We start from the raw sequence: 22,934 nt of genomic DNA, 5'->3' as shown, positions 1-22,934 counted from the left end.
ATCTTCCTGCCTCGGCCTCCCAAAGTGCTGGGATTACAGGCATGAGCCACCACGCCTGGCCTCAATGTGCATTTTGTAAATTATGTGGTTGGAAGTTAAACAGGAAAATTCGCTTAACTAGTATGTTGAAGGATTTCTAAAAGATCAGAAACAGGAACATCAATGCTCAATTGCTTGTGATACACCTTTTCCTCGGGTAGGCTCTTCTCCACAGCTCCTACTGAAGATAATACAAAATTAAGTAAATAATTGTAGATTATTTACTTAATTATTTAAATCTTTTCATTCAAAGGTGAAGTATGAAGTAACAGAAGATGTGTACACGTCCAGAAAGAAACAACACCAGACCATGATGCATTATTTTTGTGCATTAAATACTCTTCAGTACAAGAAGAAAATAGCATTGTTAGAACCTCTACTTGGGTACATGCAAGCTCAGGTAAATACTGTACTGTATTTTGGATTATAACTGTCCTAAAAGCTTTATATTAAGCTTCATATTTACATTAAGTATAAAGATTTATAAACTATTTTCAACATCCTTGTTCATGTCTGTGGAAGTAATTTTAAAAAATGTCATCAGACTATTATTTTAAGGAAGTTAGGAAGAATGGTTTTCCTTGCAAATGAAGATTTCAAATATTTTAGGGTAAATGAAACCACTTGTTCACCGTAGCTGGGGACTGAGAACAGAAAGCTAAATGAATTTCAGAGTTACACCTATTGCTGGAGCTTCAACTAAACACTTGCTTCATAATAGATCTGAAAGAGAATGAACAGGTTTGAGTTTATCCCATATTCCTTGCATACTTCCTGAGTTAAAAATAATAGATGAACTCCAGCATGCCCCAAGGTACATCAGGAAGGGGACTAGAAATTTGTTTTGGGTAGTATAAGACAAAGTGTCAGTCTCCTAAAAATTAAGAGTTTAAAGAAAATTGAGGCCAGGTGCGGTGCCTCATGCCTATAATCAAGCACTTTGGTAGGGCCGAGGTAGGAGAATCACTTGAGTCCAGGAGTTTAAGACTAGCCTTAGCAATGTAGGGAGACCCCATCTCTACAAAAATTGAAAAAATTAGTTGGGCTTGGTAGCATGCCTCCGTGGTCCCAGCAACTTGGGAGGCTGAGATGGAAGGATCCCTTGAGCCTAGGAGGCTGAGGCTGCAATGAGGTGTTACTGTGCAGTCTGGATGACAAAGTGAGACCCTGTCTCAAAAAAAAACAAAAAATTGAATCTATTTAAGTAAAAGAGTACTTTACTGATTATTCCTCAGATAGAAAACTTATCTTTGTAGTAAACATGAAATACTTTATATAATTTGTTGGAAATACTTTAAAATTTATTTTCCAATTTTAAAAGATTGTTAACCATACATATGTATTACTTGTTCCAATTCAAAAAATATAAAAGGATATGTAGTGGAATTTAAGTCTAACTTCCTTAATGGCTCCATGTGCAGTAGAAATCACAAACTACAATGTATTTTTACACAAATGGGAATATTCCTTTGTTTTTTACCTAACCATGTATCTTAGAGATTGTTTATATGATTTACTTTAAGTATTGCTTAATGTATTTTTGTATTGTTCAATTCCCCCGACTCCCTGCTCTGCAGATAAGTTTCTTTAAGATGGGTTCTGAAAATCTTAATGAACAACTGGAAGAATTTTTAGCTAATATTGGAACAAGCGTTCAGAAGTAAGTATTTTTTTCCTTAAAATTGAAAATGAAATGATGTGAATGATAGCTTAACAGCTCAGTGATATAATGTAAAGATATTTATCATTTAATTTCCTGAGTGAATATTTTCCCTGCCATGAGAGTTTCTTATGTGGTTCATGGTTACTTCTTGTTTTTTTTTTTTGTTTTTTTTTTTTACCTCTTTTTTCCATAGATTGTGAACTTCAAATTTCTTAATGGTGATCATTTGATTCTAAACTCAGTTTTATGTCTGAATATAACAGACACATAATAGTAATTCCCCATAAGTGAAATTATCTTTAAACTTGAAATTGTGGGAGTTTAATGGGAGATTACTAAATATTGTTTCCACGCCATGAAAACTTAAAGACAGAGAGAAAGCAGTTCTCATCAGGTTCAAAATGCTGAGCAGTATATGTGGTCTGTCCACGGTATGGAGAGAGATGAAAGTGATTGTTGTTTTAAAGGCACAGGACCTCTGTTTTAAAGGCGCAGTTTGAAAATTACGCCAAAATCAGGGATTCAGTGGGGCTTCATTCATTTTTTGAATTTAGTATTGTTTCCAAAATATCTAAGTTTCAAATAAACTGTAAACCTGTTTTAAAATGTATTTGTGTTGTTTTAACCACGCATGCCACATTTCCTCTAAGAAAACATATCCAAAACAAATACGCAGGTAAACATGATTAGTAAGGAGTTCTACATTGATTGTGATTTATAGTAAATAATCTGTTCTGTATCAGTGTTCGCAGGGAAATGGACAGTGATATAGAGACCATGCAACAGACAATAGAGGATTTGGAAGTAGCCAGTGATCCCTTATATGTGCCTGACCCAGACCCCACCAAATTTCCTGTTAATCGAAATTTAACCCGAAAGGCTGGATACCTTAATGCTAGGAAGTAAGAAAACTATTGTTATTTTTGTATATTGTATATCATGTAAGACAATACCAAATGAATATAATAAATAATTGATGTCTGTCATATTGTTTTGATTTTTATTAAAGGTTGAAACTTTTTAGAGGTGTTAGTATTATGTGAACTTTTTGACAGATGAGGTACGTAAATACTTTTCAGAAGTAAAATCCTACCTAGCTATTTATTGAATAATGTAGAATGATAAAAGAAGTGAAACCAAGGCTGGGCGTGGTGGCTCACACCTGTGATCCCAGCACTTTGGGGGAGACCAAGGCAGGCGGGTCACCTGAGGTCAGGAGTTCGAGACCAGCCTGGCCAACATGGTGGAGCCCCACCTCTACTAAAAATACAAAAATTAGCCGAGCATGGTGGCTTATGCTTGTAATCCCAGCTACTCAGGAGGCTGAGGCACAAGAATCACTTGAACCTGGGAGGCAGAGGTTGCGGTGACCCGAGATCACGCCACTGCACTCTAGCCTAGGGGACAGAGTGAGACTCTTGTCTCAAAAAAAAAATGAACTGAAACTAATTTGAGTTTAAGTAAATATTCACATATGGTATCATCACATGAGAATGCTGCGAAATATCATTTATCATACTTTAATATATTTGTAATTATAGCACCAAGTCAAATGTTAGTTTTCAGCTGACGATAGGATGAAGCAGGTTAACCCTAGAAATAAAATAAATTCTATTGTTTTGAATTTACTCCCTTGGAAGTTGAACTATAACCTGTATTTTATGGATCGTTATTATAACAGCCCTAGTTTGATAATTTCCAGCCTTGTTTTGGAAACTGTATACACATTCACAAAAGTGAGTCAACATACATGAATTTATTTTAGAGACTGAAAGCATATTTATATTTATTTTCTTGGCATCTTGGTGCCTTTTCGGAAGCCAGTTCTTTGTAACATGCTTTATCTTGTGTCTAGCTGATGATGAGATTCAGGTATGTTGTTATTAAAGAGTGAATGTGCTTTCTTCATTTAGTAAAACAGGCTTGGTGTCATCTACCTGGGACAGACAGTTTTACTTCACGCAGGGTGGAAATTTAATGAGTCAGGCCCGTGGGGATGTAGCAGGAGGCCTGGCCATGGACATAGACAACTGTTCAGTGATGGCTGTGGACTGTGAAGACAGACGATATTGTTTTCAGATCACCTCTTTCGATGGAAAAAAGTTAGTATTTTTTCCTACTACTAATTATCTATAATATTTTAAACTTCTGAAATGTGGGATAATTCCTTTTTGTTTAGAAATTTTATGGACATTTTAGGTTCATATGTATTAAGATAAATTGCTTTTTAATCTTGTAGAAATATATTGAATTTTTGTTTCTGACTTGGTTAAATGGTTTGTTGATATTTTGAGGTTGTCAAAGCAATGTCTTATAGTAAAGACCTGTGATTTCATGTTAGGGAACTGGAACTGAAAATCCTGTGTAGCATCGGGGAATACAGAACAAGTTCATGGAAAGAGTCCTAAACCTGGAGTCAGAAAGTTCAAATTCTGGATCCATTACTTACTCTGTGGTCTCAGACAGCAGAGTAATGTCTGTAACCCCTCTCAGCTCCATTTTTGTTCATGTAAAATGTGAGTGGGGGGGTTGTAATCCCTACTTCGTAAATTGTTGTGAGGAACAGAAATTCTAACATATGTAATGTGACTGACATACAGTAGGTGCTAACAACAGTGTTATTTTAAAATGTTAATCAAATATTTCTGATCAGATTATTTTTCCATTAATGTTTATAATACCATTTAAAAAAATTTCTATTACCTTTTATTGAGGTGGGGTCTTACTATGTCTCCCTGGCTGGAATGCAGTGGTGTGAACATGGCTCACTGTAGCCTCAACCTCCTGGGCTCAAGGGATCCTCCCACCTCAGGATCCCAAGTTGCTAGGATCACAGGTGCATGCCACCATGTCTGGCAATTAAAAAAAATTTTTTTTGTAGAGATGTCTCATCATGTTGCCCAGGCTGGTCTCAAACTCCTGGACCTAAGTGGTCTTCCTGCACTAGCCTCCCAAAGTGCTAGGATTATAGGCCTGGGCCACCACGCCCAAGCTTCTATTACTTTTGCATTAAATGAGAATCTTTAAAGTAGCATTTAAAAGAAATTTTCAAAAAGCATGGAAAGTTTAAAAAGGAGTATGAAAAAATTCTACTGTCTTATTAATCGAAAGCAACAATTAACTTTTTTGTCCATTGCCTTCCAATTTTTAACCTAAGTACATTTTTAAAATAGTTGAAGAAATACTGTAATTTGGATTTGCAGCCACCTATTAAAAACATGTTATAATGGCTATTCTATAATCTATTTAAGGACATACATTATAATTTAAACATTTTCCTAATGATAGATGTTTAGACTATCTGCCATTTTTCCCCCACTCAATTAAAATACTGCTTTTAACCTTTGAACTTTCTTAATTTAATAATCAGCAGCAGCCTCTGGGTTCCCTGAAAGTCATTTTTTTCCCCTGTATTTATGCACATTAAGATATTATAAAAATAAATAAATTTGACCTTTACCCCTGAAAAAAAGATACTATAGGCCAGGCTTGGTGGCTCATGCCTGTAATCCCAGCTCTTTGGGAGGCCAAGGTGGGTGGATCACCTGAGGTCAGGAGTTTGAGACCAGCCTGGCCAACATGGTGAAACCCAGTCTCTACTAAAAATACAAAAATTAGCTGGGCATTGTGGCAGGTGCCTGTAATCCTATCTACTTGGGAGGCTGACGCAGGGAGAATTGCTTGAACCCAGGAGGCAGAGGTTGCAGTGACCCGAGATCACGCCACTGCCTTCCAACCTGGGCAACAGAGTGAGACTTTGTCTCAAAAAAAAAAAAAAAAAAAGATATTATAGCTCACTATCCTTTATCAAAATGGTTGTTTAATTTCACATTCCTTCTACAAACATACAATGAATGCCAATATTGTGTGGATTTATCCCACTAGATATTGGGAATCACTGTATTCATTTATCAAAATTACCAACTTGTTAACATGTTACTTACTATAAGTACTTACTTTTTGTTTAATGCTTACCTGATTTCCCATTTCATATTCCTGGTGTGATGCAAAATTAGTAAAAATTATTATTTTCTCTAACTCTAATATTATATCTATAGAAAAGTGAATTAATGATATGTTAATGATTAACATTGAAATATTTGATTTAATATTAAAGGAGAAATAATGAAGTAAAGTTTTTGCTATTAGGATCATTGATGCATATTTGAAATATATATGATAAGTTCATAATATATAGGAAATATATATGATAAGTTGAAATGTATTGCCTTCACTGAAATGTAACTTTGTCATGGTCTGTCTTCTAAGGATCAGCACCTGTTTCCTTTTTGGTACATCTTGGGATAGGTAGCCAAAGTCAGAGTTGTTAAAGTCTGCATCCTGATACCTCTGGTGGTCTCCTTTTCCTAAGATACTGTTGGTTGTGTTTTGTTTTTGTTCTTTTAATACCGATTGGTTTTTATACATGCCTTTACCTTTAAAGATTAAAAAGTTCTCTCAGATTATGTTGAAAATACTTTTTTAAACAGTTGAGGCTCAAATGTCTCTTCTCTTCCAGATCTTCAATTTTGCAAGCAGAGAGTAAAAAAGATCATGAAGAGGTAAGATTTTACTTAGTTCATTTCTTCATTGACATTTAAAAATATTTCTCTGATGACAAAACATATATTAATATGTTTATTGTAGAAATTTTGGAAAATCCTAGTTAATTAAAAATCTTTCTTTTTCTTTTTTTGGTAAAGGTCTATTGTCCTTGAGCAATATTCTTGTTTCTCACAGAATTTTTTAGAGGGAGGGACCTTAAAGATCATCTCTGCTATTTTAAAGACTCAGATTGAGAAATGACCTTGTGACTGTTGCTGTCTGGCAGGCTGTTAGTATCATGAGGTGACAGTTTAATTTACTGTCTTCTCTCACCAATCCTTTGAGACACTATTTGCTGCACTAAGAACATAGTGGCAGCAGATGTGACATGGCAAGGAAACAACTAAAGCTGAAAATCTTGGAGAAATGAAAGATAGAAAAACAAAAATTTGGGAGTCTCTGTTCTTCCTCATGAGCCTTTTATTTTTGACTCCATTTTTACTCCTACTATATCAGATATGGAAGGTAAGGTATTAGCAATAATTGATGCTTCAAACCTTTATCTTGAGAAACATTCTTCCATTAAAATATATCTTAGCTTGATTTTTCGCCTTTTAATTTGGCATTATAATTGTGTTGGTAAAAGATAAAAGTTGGAAATGCTATAGAGATCTACCTTTATTTACTTCTTATGGAAAAGAGTAATATTAAAACTTGCTTTCGGTCTCTGAGGAACACACACAAATGTCTCTGTTCTCTGCATAATTTACCAAATAAAATATTTGTTTAGATTAGTGAGGCTCATCAGGCACTTCAATCCTCGAGAGTGAAGCTGAAGATGTAGAGTGGAGATTGTTTTCTATGCTAATTATTTATAAACTTGACAGAAGGGAGGCATGTAAAATATATTCGCCAAGAATATATTTGTCTTTTAAGTTTTTTTTGCATTTGTGTTTATGATACCTGAGTTCACACCATCTTGTTTGGTTGGGGATTAGGAGGGGAAGTGATATAAAAAGATAAATATAGATTATTAAGCATAATTTAACATGATTGCTGTATTTTTTATTTTCTTATGTGAATTAAACTTGAGATTCTTATATAAATCTACTGAATGTTTTCATATATTTAAATAATGAAAATGTTGAATGTTCTTTTATATATATTTATACGCACCCTCTTTATGAAATGTTTTCTTATAAGGAAGATAAATGGATTACTTCTAATGAAACATCTGTTGCAGTTGAGTATTGAACATTTGCCTTTACAAGAGAAGCTTTGTAGAAAAAAATTATTAATTATATTTTTCTATATTTTTCTCTTGCAGTGGATCTGTACAATAAACAACATATCTAAACAAATATACTTAAGTGAAAATCCAGAGGTAATATTTTTATTTTATGTTACCCAGATCTAACAAAATTGAGTAATTTTGTGGCTTACATGTTTTTATTAATTCATAATTTTTCAAGTTCTGTAATTTTTTAATTTGGCCTTGAATGGGTAGTTTTTTTTTTTTTTTTTGAGACAGAGTCTCGCCCTGTTGCCCAGACTGGAGTGCAGTGGCCTCATCTTTGTTCACTGCAGTCTCCACCTCCCAGGTTCAAATGATTCTCCTGCCTCAGCCTCCCCAGTAGCTGAGATTACAGGTGTATGCCACCACACCCAGCTAATTTTTGTATTTTTAGTAGAGACAGGATTTGGTCATGTTGGCCAGGCTGGTCTCAAACTCCTGTCCTCAGGTGATCTGGCCATCTTGGCCTCCCAAAGTGCTGGGATCATAGGTGTGAGCCACTGCGCCTGGCCTGAATGAGTAGCTTTAATGTGCCATATATGTAATGAATGGTCTTCCTAGAACAATAAATTATTTCAAAAGATACTCAGCTCAGTCAACCAACAAATATTTATTGGGTGTTGACTATTTAACTCTGTGTTGAGCACCATGAAGAAAGGAAATACAGAAGAAAATTGAGCCATAGCCTCTACCCTCTAGGAGCCTATCTGTATGGAGAGACAAAACTAAAACTTTAAGTAACATTTCAGATAAAACAGGATGTAATTGAAAGCATATGGTGATGACTAAAGGCTTAAGTTTTGAGAATAGTTTTGAGAATATTAAGATCAGTGTGGACTTTAGAGAAAACTCTGTGGAAATGGTGGAAACTTGAGTTGGGTAGGATTTGTTTGTGTTTTGAGGAAAAGAAGACACAGTGCAGATAAGAGAATAAGTACAAATGCAGAAATGGCAAATTTATGAAACTGTAGTATAATTAAAGATTTTTTTTTTTTTTTTTTTTTTGGAGACAGAGTCCTGCTGTGTCACCCAGACTGGAGTGCAGTGGCACTATCTCAGCTCACTGCAGCCTCCGCCTCCCAGGTTCAAGCGATTCTCCTGCCTCAGCCTTTTGAGTAGCTGGGACTACAGGCCTGCACCACCATGCCCGGCCAATTTTTGTATTTTTAATAGAGACAGCGTTTTGCCATGTTGGCCAGGCTGGTCTTGAACTTCCAACTTCAGGTGATCTACCTGCCTTGGCCTCCCAAAGTGCTGGAATTACAGGCATGAGCCACCATGCCCAGCCAAGTTAAAGGTTCTTCATAGAGAATACAAAACTGAAATGTGCATACAAGTCACTTAGGGGTCTTGTTAAAATGCATAATATGATTCAGTATGTCTAGGGTGATACAGCGTGAATTCCCAGTTTTGCAAATTATACTTTGTGTAGTAAGGATATCAAACCAGATGAACCCTGAAGTGTAGATACAGCCATAGATGCAGTCCAAACATACAGGTAGAACACGGGTACAGAGAATCCTTGAAGGAGTCAAGTGGGTACCGCAGTATAGTTGGAAAAGGACTTGACTCTAGGACAGGAGCTGTCTGACCTCTGCCACTGTTGGTGGGCCTGTCTGTGCTGTGAGAGAGAGTCCAGGCAACTCCTGGCTGATGATTTCAGCTGAGGCTGGGAGGGCTGATTTCTTTGGGAGGCTCTCACTCTTCTAAATCGTAATCTGCTGTTGATGTAATGGTGGATTAGATGGGAGGGCTAGACTAGTTTAGTAATTGATTGATATGAAGGATGAAAGAGATGAATAAGGTAAAGATGACTTCCAGGTTTTAAACCCGAGAGAAGAGAAGAGGAATTTGGGAAAGAAGAGTTCTGTATTTTTCTTAATGAATTTGAGGTGCCAGCTAAGAAATGCCTAGGAGGAAGTTTTGAACCATAGAAACAAAATCTTATGACCTCCAAAATACTAGTAATTATACTGTAACATATAATGTATTATAATTATGTCTAATACAATAAATTATGAGTTTAGGCCGGGCGTGGTGGCTCACACCTGTAATCCCAGCACATTGGGAGGCCGAGGCGGGCGGATCACGAGGTCAGGAAATCAAGACCATCCTGGCTAACACGGTGAAACCCCGTCTCTACTAAAAATGCAAAAAATTAGCCGTGCGTGACGGTGAGCACCTGTAGTCCCAGCTACTCGGGAGGCTGAGGCAGGAGAATGGCGTGAACCCAGGAGGTGGAGCTTGCAGTGAGCCGAGATCACGCTACTGCACTCCAGCCTGGGTGACAAAGCAAGACTCTGTCTAAAAAAAAAAAAAATAATAATTATGAGTTTAATTACGGAAAATCCATGTTAACTATAGAGAAACCTTTTGCTTTTAGTAATTTGATCTCCTGCCAATCTAGCTTTTCCTTTTTGTAAGGTTATTTGGGAGCAACAAAAAATACCATTAAAATACAAATTAAATGATTTATTTTATCATCTAGGGAATACAGTGTTTGGATTTGAATAGTTTGTAATACTTATATAGTCTTTTCCTACCAATTATCAGAACTAATTTTTAGTTAGTATTTCTTAGGTTATCCAGAATTATTTTATCTGTGAGAATAGAAATTTTGATCAGTTTGTAGCATTGTATTGGTGATTTTGCTAACAATAAGACACAGAAATGCAAAATTGTTTTGTTATTATTTTTTCTAATTTAAAGACCATGTTTATGGAGTAGTGCCTGTTGTCCCAACTACTCAGGAGGCTGATGGGGAGGACTGCTTAAGCCTAGGAGATCGAGGGTGCAGTGAGCCATAATCATTGCACATCAGCCTGGGCAGCAGAGAACCTGTCTCCCAAAAAAAGACCATTTAAAAAATTGTGAAAAAATCTACAAATTTACCATGTTAACTCTTTTTAAGTATACAGAAATGTTAACTATATGTACATGATTAAAACAGATCTCTAATTTAAATACCATTTTTATTCAGTCAATATTTTAAATAAAACAGTCTAAAGTATTTCCTATGAAAAGCTTTCTTATTTTCAATTTTTCAGTCTGAAAATATGACAGCTTTATAAATTAATAAACAGATATTTCTGAGCATAAATATATTCTGGAAAATTGTGAAAACTTTACCAGCATAGTTATAAAATACTTGTATTTTGTGAGTATTTCCTTATTCCTTCTAAATTTCTTTATTCAACAAATGTATCGATTGTCCGTTGTGCCAGGCACTGGACTGTGTGCTAGCAATACAAACTTTAATAAAAAAAATCTGGTAGTTAAAAATGTAAAGAAAACAATATTTTCTTTAAAAATTTAAAGTGTGCAACACTTGCAGGGAATTTTAAAAAATTAAAGAAAAAGCAATATCTAATAATTACATATAAGTAGAAAATCAGATTTTTTGCTAGGTTATAGGAAGAGGAAATCAGTTATGTACCCTAATATTAAGGTGAGGGAATACAGAACTACTTTAGTAGCTCTAATTTATATTTTAAGTGTAACCAGAAGCATTCTAACAATTCAGAGTTACATTCAAACTTTTGGTTTGCTTACTTTACTAATATTAGTCCTTTTTAAAAAAAATTAAAATAGGAAACTGCTGCACGAGTAAATCAGTCAGCTCTGGAAGCTGTCACTCCTTCCCCATCTTTCCAGCAGAGGCACGAGAGCCTGCGGCCAGCCGCAGGGTAAGTTACCACACTGTGAGTTATTTAAAGAAGGATATGGGCTATTTAAAGTATCTGTGATCTGGGATTATGTTTGTACTGAAACATAAGACTTCTCATTGACTTATAATGTTGTGTTTTCTTTTTTCATAGTTTGTTAAATATTTAATATCCAAAAGGGAAAATTAAATGCAATGCCTTCTTGTTTTATGCTTAGACAATCTCGGCCACCGACAGCTCGAACCAGCAGTTCAGGATCCTTAGGATCTGAGTCTACAAATTTGGCTGCCCTGTCTCTAGATTCCCTTGTTGCCCCAGACACCCCAATACAGTTTGACATAATTTCTCCTGTGTGTGAAGATCAGCCTGGCCAGGCAAAAGCCTTTGGCCAGGGAGGCAGGTGGGTGATAGCATCACAGGTACATTGTGCTGTGGTCTGTAAGGCTTATAATCCGCTGTCTACATTTGAGAGTCATCTCTTATTTATCATGTACATCAGCTATGTTGTACTTTCTTTGTTTAATTACGTAACATACTGATAGTTAGGGAAGAACCATGCAGGTTTTTCCTCTATGTCTTCTGCCTCAGTTAAGGAGTTAAGATAATTTAGTTTCAAAATATTCAATTCTGTATTGCTTATTAGGTCTACTTCTTGGATATTTGCTCTTAAAATTGCAGAAGAAAGTTGATAGCCCTGTCTTTAGGTCATGAAAATTTAAAAAAAATTTTTGAGGATAATACACGTGATATAGGTTTATTAGAAAATATTATCTTGTACCAGAATAAGAAATCTTCAGGAAGTTACTAAAACATTATCACTATTATGAATTATTAATGAATCATCTTTTATTTATATAATGAATATTCTCACCAAAGCAGTTAAAATTTTTCCTTGGCTGTGGTTGAAGGAAACATGACTTAAGGCAAATCATTTATTAAGTAGAATGGACACCTAATGAATTGATCATATATTAATTTGGATATACATGGCTATGACCCACAAAAAGTCATTTACACATCACAGAAATACACTTAGCATTTGATGTAATAGAACACATACTACAGATATTAATTTCCTGTTATCTTAATGTCAGTGTTTTTTTAGAACCACTAAGCTCTCTGCTTCCAAAACCTATTTTGTTTTGTTTTGAGACGGGGTCTCACTGTGTTGCCCAGGCTGGAGTGCAGTGGCATGATCATAGCTCACTGCAGCTTTGACCTCCTGGACTGAAGGGATCCTCCTGCCTCACCCTCCTGAATACCTGGGACCACAGGCGTGCACCACCACACCCAACTAATTTTTAAATTTCTTTGGTAGAGAGGGGGTCTTCCTGTGTTGCCCAAGCAGTCCTCCTGCCTCAGCCTCCCAAAGTGCTGAGATTACAGGTGTGAGCCACAATGCCGAGCCCTTCAAAACCTACTTTGAGTTGTACTTTTCTTCCTTCACTGTGGTGTGCCACAAGCCATGCACACTAAGGAGGAAGGTAACTTCCATCTCCAGTTCACTTTTCTTTTTGCATTGTTACTTGTGCTTTGAGAAATACAGGTTTAAACTAGATTATAGCTAACTTGCAACATATACTTACAGAAGTAAGTAAAAACCTAAAAAGAAGTTTTTACAATTCCAGGACATTCTTAGCATTTTTCTCAAGCAGCTAAGATTGCAGTTAAATCAGTGTTCCTCTGTGCTGGTTTATTTAAATTCAAGAACTTTTGCAACATGGTTTATTATTATGTTGATTTTTTGTTGTGTATGGCTAAACTTCCAATTCATCTGTGTCTTCTAAAGTGCATGAACATTGATCAGTTAATGTGTGACAACAGAGGCCTTCATCATAGTAATTTAGTGATCAATAGTGTTTCTTAACAGGATGGGGCATTTTAGAGCTTTCTTTTTACAATGTTAACTCTGGTTTTAATGATTAGATTCTTCTATGTGGCTCATGGTAACTGATCATTTGTTCATATTTTTTTCTGAACTTTTTAGGCGTACAAATCCATTTGGAGAATCTGGGGGAATTATAAAATCTGAAACTGAAGGTAACACAGATGTGCAGCATTCATATTTTAGAACTGCTTCTCAGCAAACTGTGAAGAATTTATTGTTTATATTTGTTCTGCTGCTAAGCTCAGTTTTCATGTTATCTTTACTTCAAAATTTCCTCTACTTATAGTACACTTGAAGCAACAGAACTTAATCTGACTTAAGATGTTGTGATTCATACAAAACTATAGACTCTCACACTTTTGACCTTATAGTCAAATTCTCAGTGCCTAACATACCTTTCAAGCTTTTCCTAACAGCTGATGTTTCACTTCTGGTACTGGAGCATAACTTTTGTTTTTCCACCACTAACTATTCATTTTAATTCTAAACTTACAGAAATGCTGTAAGAACCACCAGTTTTGTGTGTGTTTGTGTGTTAAGAGACAGGGTCGGCCGGGCGCGGTGGCTCAAGCCTGTAATCCCAGCACTTTGGGAGGCCGAGGCGGGTGGATCACGAGGTCAGGAGATCGAGACTATCCTGGCTAACATGGTGAAACCCCGTCTCTACTAAAAATACAAAAAACTAGCCGGGCGTGGTGGCGGGCGCCTGTAGTCTCAGCTACTTGGGAGGCTGAGGCGAGAGAATGGCGTGAACCCGGGAGGCGGAGCTTGCAGTGAGCCGAGATCACGCCACTGCACTCCAGCCTGGGAGACACAGCGAGACTCCGTCTCAAAAAAAAAAAAAAAAAAGAGACAGGGTCTCCCTATGTTGCCTAGGCTGGTCTCGAACTCCTGGGCTCAAGGGATCCTCCTGCCTCAGCCTCCCAAAGTGCTAGGATTACAGGTGTCAACCACCACGCCTGGCCTCAGAACCACCAATTGTTGAAGCATTACTTTTAGCTATTTGAATTTTAAACCCTAATTTTCCTGTAACTTGGAATGCTGTAGTTAGGAGTTATTTTGAAATGTATCCCTTAAGTTGTTGAATTTTTCACTGGAAAATCTAAAAGGAGGCAATGTATTTTATTCTTTTGGAAAAGAAATATGGCATTTAAAAATATATAATACACCTTGTTCTGTTATAGATTCTATTCTTCATCAGTTATTTATTGTCCGATTCCTTGGTTCAATGGAGGTGAAATCAGATGACCATCCAGATGTTGTTTATGAAACTATGCGCCAAATCTTAGCTGCCCGGGCCATCCATAACATCTTTCGGATGACAGAATCGCATTTATTAGTCACTTGTGACTGTTTAAAGTAAGTAAAACCCTCCCTTAAAAAGCTGTAGAAAAAACATTTACATGATTTCAGCCTAATTAAAATTTGTTTTCCAATTTTTAAATTATTATTTTAGGTTAATTGATCCACAGACACAAGTTACAAGGCTCACGGTGAGTTCCACATGATTTAAGCTTTGTTTTAGGTCCCTTTTTATATATACACATTTTACAATTTGATAATAATCCTAATCCTGTATATTCAAGTGTGATAGGATCAGCTATGATTGGTCTTTGGCTGTTATAGTTAAGTCTGTGGCCATCTCCAAAAAGTTATCATTGAACAGTTTATGTAACTTAAAATAATTAACACAATTCTTATCATTGTGTTATCATTGAACATTTTATGTAACTTAAAAGAATTATCATTGAACATTTTATGTAACTTAAAAGAATTAACACAATTCTTTTTGTAATTTTTTAACAGTTCTTTTTGACTTTGTAAAATGTGTTAATGACTAATAAAATAAATGTAATATTCAACAACCTCTTTTTCTGCTTGTTAATTCAAACCAAATATGACATTACTTGTTTCTGCATTACGAGTCTGTTAAAATAATTGGCTTTAATATATTACAATATTTATATTTTTAGAACTTAGCTTATGAGTTTGTCACAAGTGCTGCTGTAATGACTTGTAAAATCTCATGTTTGCTTCTGATGTTTTCTGTGGCAGTTTCCATTACCTTGTGTAGTTTTGTATGCTACACACCAGGAAAATAAGCGCCTTTTTGGATTTGTTCTTCGGACATCAAGTGGGAGAAGTGAAAGTAATCTGTCATCAGTCTGCTATATATTCGAGTCAAACAATGAGGGGGAAAAGGTACATGGCTTTGCGGAATATCTCTGTCATAACTACTTACTAAGTGATTCTTACTAAGATTTAATAATTATTAAATTCTTACTAATTAAATTACTTAGTAATTACTGATTGAATTCTTTACAATTAATACAAATTTATGAGGTACATGTGAATTTTGTTACATGTATAGAATGTACAGTAAGCAAGTCAGGGTATTTAGGGTGTCCATCACCCAAGTACAATACATTTTTGTTAAGTATAGTCACCCTACTCTGCTGTCAGATATTAAATATATTCCTTCTATCGTAATTTATGGTTGTACCCTTTAATCCACTTTTCTTCATCCTCCCCTTTCCTCATCACTCAGCCTTCCAAGTTTCTTATCTATCATTCCACTCTCTGCCTCCATGTGATCAATTTTTTGGCTCCCACATACAAGTGAGAACATGAGATATTTGTCTTTTTGTTCCTGGCTTATTTCACGTAAGATAATGACCTCTAGTTCCATCCATGTTGCTGCAAATGACATGATTTCATTCTTTTTATGGCTGAATAGTACTCCATTGTGTATATGTACCACATTTTCTTTATTCATTTATCTGTTAATGAACATTTAGATTGATTTAACATCTTTGCTATTGTGAATAGTGCTACTGTAAACATGTGAATGCAGGTATCCTTTTGATACAGATTTCTTTAATTTTGGGTAGATACCCAGTGGTGGGATTGTTGGATCGAATGGTAGTTCTATTTTTAGTTTTTGAGAGATCTCCATACTGTTTTCCATAGTGGTTGTACTAGTTTATGTTCCCACCAACAGTGTATGAGTTCCCCTTTTTTCTGCATTTCACCAACATCTATTATTTTTTGTCTTTTTAGTTATAGCCATTCTGACTAGGGTAAGAATGACTCATTGTCATTTTGATTTGGATTTCTCTAATGAATAGTGATGTTGAGCAATTTTCATACACCTGTTGCCTGTTTTTATGTCCTTTAAGAAGTACATATTCATATCCTCTGCATACTTTTAAATGGGATTATTTTTTTCCCTGTTGAGTTCGTTGTATATTCTGGATATTAGTCCCCAGTTGGATGAACGGTTTGCAAATAATTTCTCCGATTCAACAGGTTGTCTCTTTACTCTGTTATTTCTTTGGCTGTGCAGACACTTTTTAGTTTAAGTCCCATTTGTCTATTTTTATTGCCTATACTTTTGAGGTCTTAGACATAAAATCTTTGCCGAGACCAATGTGCAGGAGAGTTTTCCCTTCGTTTTCTTCTAGTATTTTTTTTCCTATGGAAAATAACCTTTATTTTATTAATTTATTTATTTTTGAGATGAACTCTCGCTCTGTTGCCTAGGCTGGAGTGCAGTGGCACAATCTTGGCTCACTGCAACCTCCACCTCCCGGATCAAAGTGATTCTCCTACCTCAGCCTCCCGAGTAGCTGGGACTACAGGTGTCTGCCACCATGCCTAGCTAATTTTTTTAGTAGAGACAGGATTTCACCATGTTGGCCAGGCTGGTCTTGAACTCCTGACCTCAAGTGATCCACCTGCCTCGGCCTCCCAAAGTGCTGGGATTACAGGCGTGAGCTGCCACGCCTAGCTGGAAAAAAAACCTTTAATAGAACAGTTATTGAGAATATCATACTAACAAAGTTTCTCAAGAGACTAAGAGCTAAAATGGTGAAAGTAGGATGATCTTTTTTTTTTCTTTTTGATTTTTGCGGGTACAAGGGGTGTGTGTGTGTGTATGCACTTTTTTTTTTTTTTTTTTTTTTAAGATGGAGTCTTGCTCTGTTGCCCGGGCTGGAGTGCAATGGTGCAATCTTGGCTCATTGCAACCTCCGCACCCCCCAGGTTAAAGCGATTCTCCTGCTTCAGCTTCCTGAGTAGCTGGGACTATAGGCATGTACCACCACGCCCAGCTAATTTTGTATTTTTAGTAGAGACAGGGTTTTTCCATGTTGGTCAGGCTGGTCTCAAACTCCCGACCTCAGGTGATCTGCCTGCCTCAGCCTCCCAAAGTGCTGGGATTACAGATGTGAGCCACCTCGCCCAGCCAGGTGTATATATTTGTGCAGTACATGAAATATTTTGCTACGTGCATGCAATGCATAATAACCACACCATGGAAAATTGAGTATTCATTCCCTTAAGCATTTATCATTTGTATTAGAAACAATCCAATTATACTCTTTTAGTTATTTTTAAATGTACAGTTATTATTGACCATAGTCCTCCTGTTCTATCAAATACCAGGTTTTATTCATTCTATCTTTTTTTTTTTTTTTTTTTTATCGTTAACCATCCTCCCACCCCCCATCCCCACACTACCCTTCTCAGCCTCTGGTAACCATCCTTCTACTCTCTGGCTCCATGAGTTCAATTGTTTTGATTTTTAGATCCCACAAATAAGTGAAAACATGCAACATTTGTCTTTCTGTGCCTGGCTTGTTTTGCTTAACATAATGACCTCCATGTTCCATATATCTTGTTGCACATGACAGAATCTCATTCTTTTTTATTGCTGAATAGTACTCCATTGTATGTAAGTACCACATTTTCTTTATCCATATATCATCCATTCAAATGACAGAATCTTATTCCTTTTTTCTGGCTGAATAGTACTCCATTGTGTATGTGTACATTTTCTTTATCCATTCATCTGTTGATGGACACTTAGGTTGCTTCCAAATTGTGGCTATTGTGAACAGAGCTGCAACAAACATGGGAGTGCAGATGTCCCTTCAATATATTGATTTCATTGTTTTAGGTATATACCCAGCAGTGGGATTGCTGGATCATATGGTAACTCTATTTTTACTTTTTTAAGGAACCTCTGAGTTTTCTCCATAGTGGTTATACTAATTTACATTCCCACCAACAGTGTACAAGGGTTCTCTTTTCTCCACATGCTTCCCAGCATTTGTTACTGCCTTTTTGCTATAATAAGCCATTTTAACTGGGGTGAGATAATACATTGTAGTTTTGATTTGCATTTCTCTGATGATCAGTGATGTCGAGGACCTTTTCATATGCCTGTTTGCCATTTGTATGTCTTCTTTTGAAAAATGTCTATTCAAATCTTTTCTCCAGTTTTAAATCAGATTAAGTTTTTTCCTATAGAGTTGTTTGAGCTCTTTGTATATTCTGGTTATTAATCCCTTGTCAGATGAGTAGTTTACAAATACTTTCTCCCATTCTGTGACTTGTTTCTTCACTTTGTTGATTGTTTCCTTTGCAGTGCAGAAGCTTTTTAACTTGATGAGATCCCATTTGTCCATTTTTGCTTTAGTTGCCTGTGCTTGTGGGGTATTACTCAAGAAATTTTTGCCCAGACTGATGTCCTGGAGAGTTTCCCCAATATTTTCGTGTAGTAGTTTCATAGTTTGGGGTCTTAGATTTAAGGTTTTAATCCATTTTGATTAGATTTTTTAATATGGTGAGAGATAAGGGTCTAGTTTTATTCTTCTGCATATGGATATCCAGTCTTTATTGAAGGGACTGTCTTTCCCCCAATGTGTATTCTTGGCACCTTTGTCAAAAATGAGTTCACTGTAGTTGTATGGATTTGTTTCTGGATTTTCTATTCTGTTGCATTGCTCTATGTGTCTTTTTTTTTTTTGCCAGTACCATGCTGTTTTGGTTACTACAGCTCTGTAGTATTGTAATTTGAAGTCACGTAATGTGATTTCTCTAGTTTTGTTATTTTTGCTCAGAATAGCTTTTGGCTGTTCTGAATCTTTTATGATTCCATATACATTTTCAGATTATATTTTTCTATTTCTGTGAAGAACATCATTGGTTTTTTGATAGGGATTGCATTGAATCTGTAGATTGCTTTGGGTAGTATGGACATTTTAACAATATTGATTCTTCCAATCCATGAACATGGAATATGTTTCCATTTTTGGTGTCCTCTTCAGTTTCTTTCATCAGGGTTTTATAGTTTTTTGGTTTTTTTTTTTTTTTTTTTTTTTTGAGACAGAGTCTCACTCTATTGCCCAGGCTGGAGTGTGCAGTTGCATAATCTTGGCTCACTGCAACGTCTGCCTTCCAGGTTGAAGCAATTCTCATGCCTGAGCCTCCCAAGTAGCTGGGATTACAGGTGTGTGCCACCATGCCTGGCTAATATTTTTAGTAGAGAAGGGGTTTCACCATATTGGCCAGGCTGGTCTCAAACTCCTGGCCTCAAGTGATCCACCTGCCTGGGCCTCCCAAAGTGCTGGGATTACCGGCCTGAGCCACTGCGCCCAGCTTGTATTTTTCATTATAGAGATCTTTCACTTCTTGGGTTAACTCCTAGGTATTTAATTTTATCTGTGGCTGTTGTGAGATTACTTTATTTCTTTTGCAGATTGTTCACTGTTGGCATATAGAAATGCTACTATGTAGTATGTTGATTTTGTATTCTGAAGCTTTACTGAATTCATCAGTTCTAATAGTTTTTTGGTGGAGTCTAAGTTTTTCTAAGTATAAGATCATCATATCATCTGCAAACAAGGATAGTTTGACTTCTTCCTTTCCAATTTGGATGCCTTTTTTTCTCTCTTGTCTGATTACTCATCTTCCATCTATAAGGTGGAAAGGCTTTTGGTTTTTCCCCATTCAGTATGATACTAGCTGTAAGTCTGTCATATATGGCTTTTATTATGTTGAGCTATATTCCTTCTATACCAAGTTTTTTTTAGGGTTTTTAATCATGAAGGGATGTTGAATTTTATCAAATGCATTTTCAGCAGTAATTGATTAAATAGTTTTTGTCCTTTATTCTGTTGATATGATGTAGCATATTGATTGATTTGCATATGTTGAACTATCTTTACATCCCTGGGATAAATCCCACTTGGTCATGATAAATGATCTTTTTAATGTGTTGTTGCATTTGGTTTGCTAGTATTTTGTTGAGGATTTTTGCGTCAATATTCATGAGATATATTGGCATGTAGTTTTCTTTTTTTTGATGTGTCTTTGTCTGATTTTGGTATCAGGTAATACTGGCCTTATAGAATGAGTTTGGAAGAATTCCCTTCTCTATTTTTTGTAACATTTTGGGTAAGATTGGTATTAGTTCTTTAAATGTTTGGTAGAATTCAGCAGTAAAGCCATCGGGTCCTGGGCTTTTCATTATCAGGAGACTTTTTATTATGGTTTGGATCTTGTTACTTGTTATTGGACTGTTCGGGTTTTGGATTTCTTCGTGGTTCAGTTTTTAGGTTATATTTGTCCAGGAATTTATCCATTTCTTCTCGATTTTCCAATTTATTAGCATGTAGTTGCTCATAGTAGCCACCAATGATCCTTTGAATTTATGCAGTATCAATTGTAGTGTCTCCTTTTTAATCTCCAATTTTATTTACTTGAGTCTTCTTTTTCTTCGTCTGGCTAAATGTCAGTTTTGTTTATCTTTTCAAAAAAACCAACTTTTTGTTATGTTGATCTTTTGTATTGTTTTCTTCATGTCAGATTCATTTATTTCTGCTCTGATCCTCATAATTTCTTCTAGTATTTTTATAGTGTTGGGTCTTATGTTTAAGTCTTTAGTGTATTTTGAGTTGATTTTTGTATATGGTGAGAGGGAGGGGTCTGGTTTCATTCTTCTACATGTGGCTCTCCAATCTTGCCAGAACCATTTATTGAAGAGGATATCCCTTCCCTAATGAAAGTTCTTTGTCAGCTTTGTTGAAGATCAGTTGGCTGTAAACATGTGGCTTTGTTCCTGGGTTCTCCGTTCTGTTCCATTGGTCATATGTCTTATTTTTATAACAATCCTCTGCTGTTTTGCTTACTGTAGCCTTGTAATATATTTTGAAGTTAGGTAATGTGATGCCTCCAGCTTTGTTCTTTTTGTTTAAGATTGCTTTGGCTATTTGTATTGAACCTATAGATTGCTTTGGGCAATATGGTTATTTTAGCTGTATTATTCTGATCCATGAGCATGGGATGTTTTTTTGTTTGTGTCTTCAGTCTCTTTCATCAGTGTTTTGTAGTTTTTTGTGTAAATACAATTCTTATATAATTCTAAGATTTTTGGAAAAAACTCCCAAATTTTGCGTAGGCTGACTGTGCTGCTTGAGCAAAGCATCTCTGAAGAGAGCCAAGCTGATGGGTTGGGCCTTCTGACTCTACAGACTCATGTTTTCCCTGCCACTGATAGCTGGTGCAATATTTTAGCCTCTAATTTATGCTGGGAATGGAATATATTCCCAAAACCAGCCATTTTCAGATGTCTTCAGCTTAGAATAGCATTAGCAGCTGTGTGCGTCTTCCTTGTAGGCCTAACTATGACAGTAATGAATTTGACATAACAAGAAATGGGGTATATGAAGGTGAGTGTCAGCAGTGGAAGCCTATAGACTTCAAGGAAAACATACAAAGCCTTGGTTTTGGGGCTTGAGCATTCTTAAATATGCTTTTGCTTGAAGCAATGTATTAGGATTCATTATAAAACTAGTTACATCAGTTATTTGGATACTTGACATTTTTGCTTTGTTGTGAGAACTGCCTGAATTTTTCATACTTTTTCCCTTTTTAGATATGTGATTCTGTTGGACTGGCAAAACAGATAGCTTTGCATGCTGAACTGGTAAGAATCCAAGATGTGGCTGGGCACAGTGGCTCATGTCTGTAATCACAGCACATTGGGAGGCTGAGGCGGGCGGATCACTTGAGGTCAGGAGTTCGAGACTAGCCTGGCCAACATGGTGAAACCCCGTGTCTACTAAAAATACAAAAATTAGTTGACTGTGGTGTCGTGCACCTGTAATCCCAGCTACTGAAGAGGTCTGAGGCATGAAAATGACTTGAACCCGGGAGGTGGAGGTTGCAGTGAGTTGAGATCACACCACTGTACTCCAGCCTGGGCAACAGAGCGAGACTCTATCTATCTCAAAAAAAAAAAAAAAAAAAAAAGAATCCAAGATGCGTGATTTTCCAAGAATGTTAACTAAAATAGTGTATTAGCTCTTTCATATTAGCAAGTAAATAAAATGATTTTGCTAAACAATTAACAGTGGATACTATTACCAACATAGCATTTAGAATTTGGATAATTGTTTGCCATTGAATGTAAACTGTTGATGTGCTTTCTTATGTATAAATGCAAAAAAAAAATTGAAAGGTTACAAATGTGATATTAACTGAAATGTCTAAAATTTAAAGTTATTTCATGTTTAATTCATTAGTTTTATTCATCTGTTTCTTAGGATCGTAGGGCATCAGAAAAACAAAAAGAAATAGAGAGAGTAAAAGAGAAGCAACAGAAAGAACTCAATAAACAAAAACAGATTGAAAAGGTATACAGTCCTCATGTCTAGATCTTTGTGTGTTGTTTGTGAAGACTTAATTCAGCACTATGACTTTCAGATTTGAATTTCCAAATGAAGGACTGTTTCTGCTTGTTCAGCCACTTCATAAACAGATGATTCATACCATAGCAGAAAAGGGTCACATCTCTTTTTTGATACGATGTTTACATTATAGTTATGTTGACATGTAATATGACTGTTTGAAAAATATACCAGAACTTTAATATTTCAGAGGAGGTTGTCTCTGTCAAAGCAGTTGAGAGGCTGTATAGCTTTAACTGCCATTGCTGAAAGCCATTTTGCCTTCTATGGGGGGAAATAAATATATATATGTTATATGAAATAT

The 22,934-nt window shown here is 36.0% G+C and overlaps 1 protein-coding gene across 4 annotated transcripts in view; it reads left to right on the top strand.

Annotated features, from left to right (window-relative positions):
• Positions 1-22,934, top strand: part of APPL1 (adaptor protein, phosphotyrosine interacting with PH domain and leucine zipper 1) — a 46,280-nt gene that overhangs the window by 19,072 nt on the left and 4,274 nt on the right. For 2 of the 4 annotated variants that reach the window (XM_003894263.5, XM_031663271.1), the window contains exons 8-21: positions 293-439; positions 1,617-1,699; positions 2,446-2,604; positions 3,616-3,804; positions 6,222-6,264; positions 7,575-7,631; positions 11,133-11,227; positions 11,424-11,606; positions 13,194-13,246; positions 14,279-14,453; positions 14,551-14,587; positions 15,150-15,296; positions 21,817-21,867; positions 22,487-22,576. In XM_003894263.5, the coding sequence (XP_003894312.1) occupies positions 293-439; positions 1,617-1,699; positions 2,446-2,604; positions 3,616-3,804; positions 6,222-6,264; positions 7,575-7,631; positions 11,133-11,227; positions 11,424-11,606; positions 13,194-13,246; positions 14,279-14,453; positions 14,551-14,587; positions 15,150-15,296; positions 21,817-21,867; positions 22,487-22,576 (1,509 nt within the window). The remainder of the gene's footprint in view (positions 1-292; positions 440-1,616; positions 1,700-2,445; positions 2,605-3,615; positions 3,805-6,221; positions 6,265-7,574; positions 7,632-11,132; positions 11,228-11,423; positions 11,607-13,193; positions 13,247-14,278; positions 14,454-14,550; positions 14,588-15,149; positions 15,297-21,816; positions 21,868-22,486; positions 22,577-22,934) is intronic. The other 2 variants (XM_017955363.3, XM_009200505.3) reach the window with 2 other exon arrangements.

The sequence above is a fragment of the Papio anubis genome, chromosome 2 (genome assembly GCF_008728515.1).
Source record: "Papio anubis isolate 15944 chromosome 2, Panubis1.0, whole genome shotgun sequence".
NCBI classification, from domain to species: Eukaryota; Metazoa; Chordata; class Mammalia; order Primates; family Cercopithecidae; genus Papio; species Papio anubis.
Note: the sequence above shows the minus strand (reverse complement) of the source record. Positions and strands in the feature narration are given on the sequence as shown.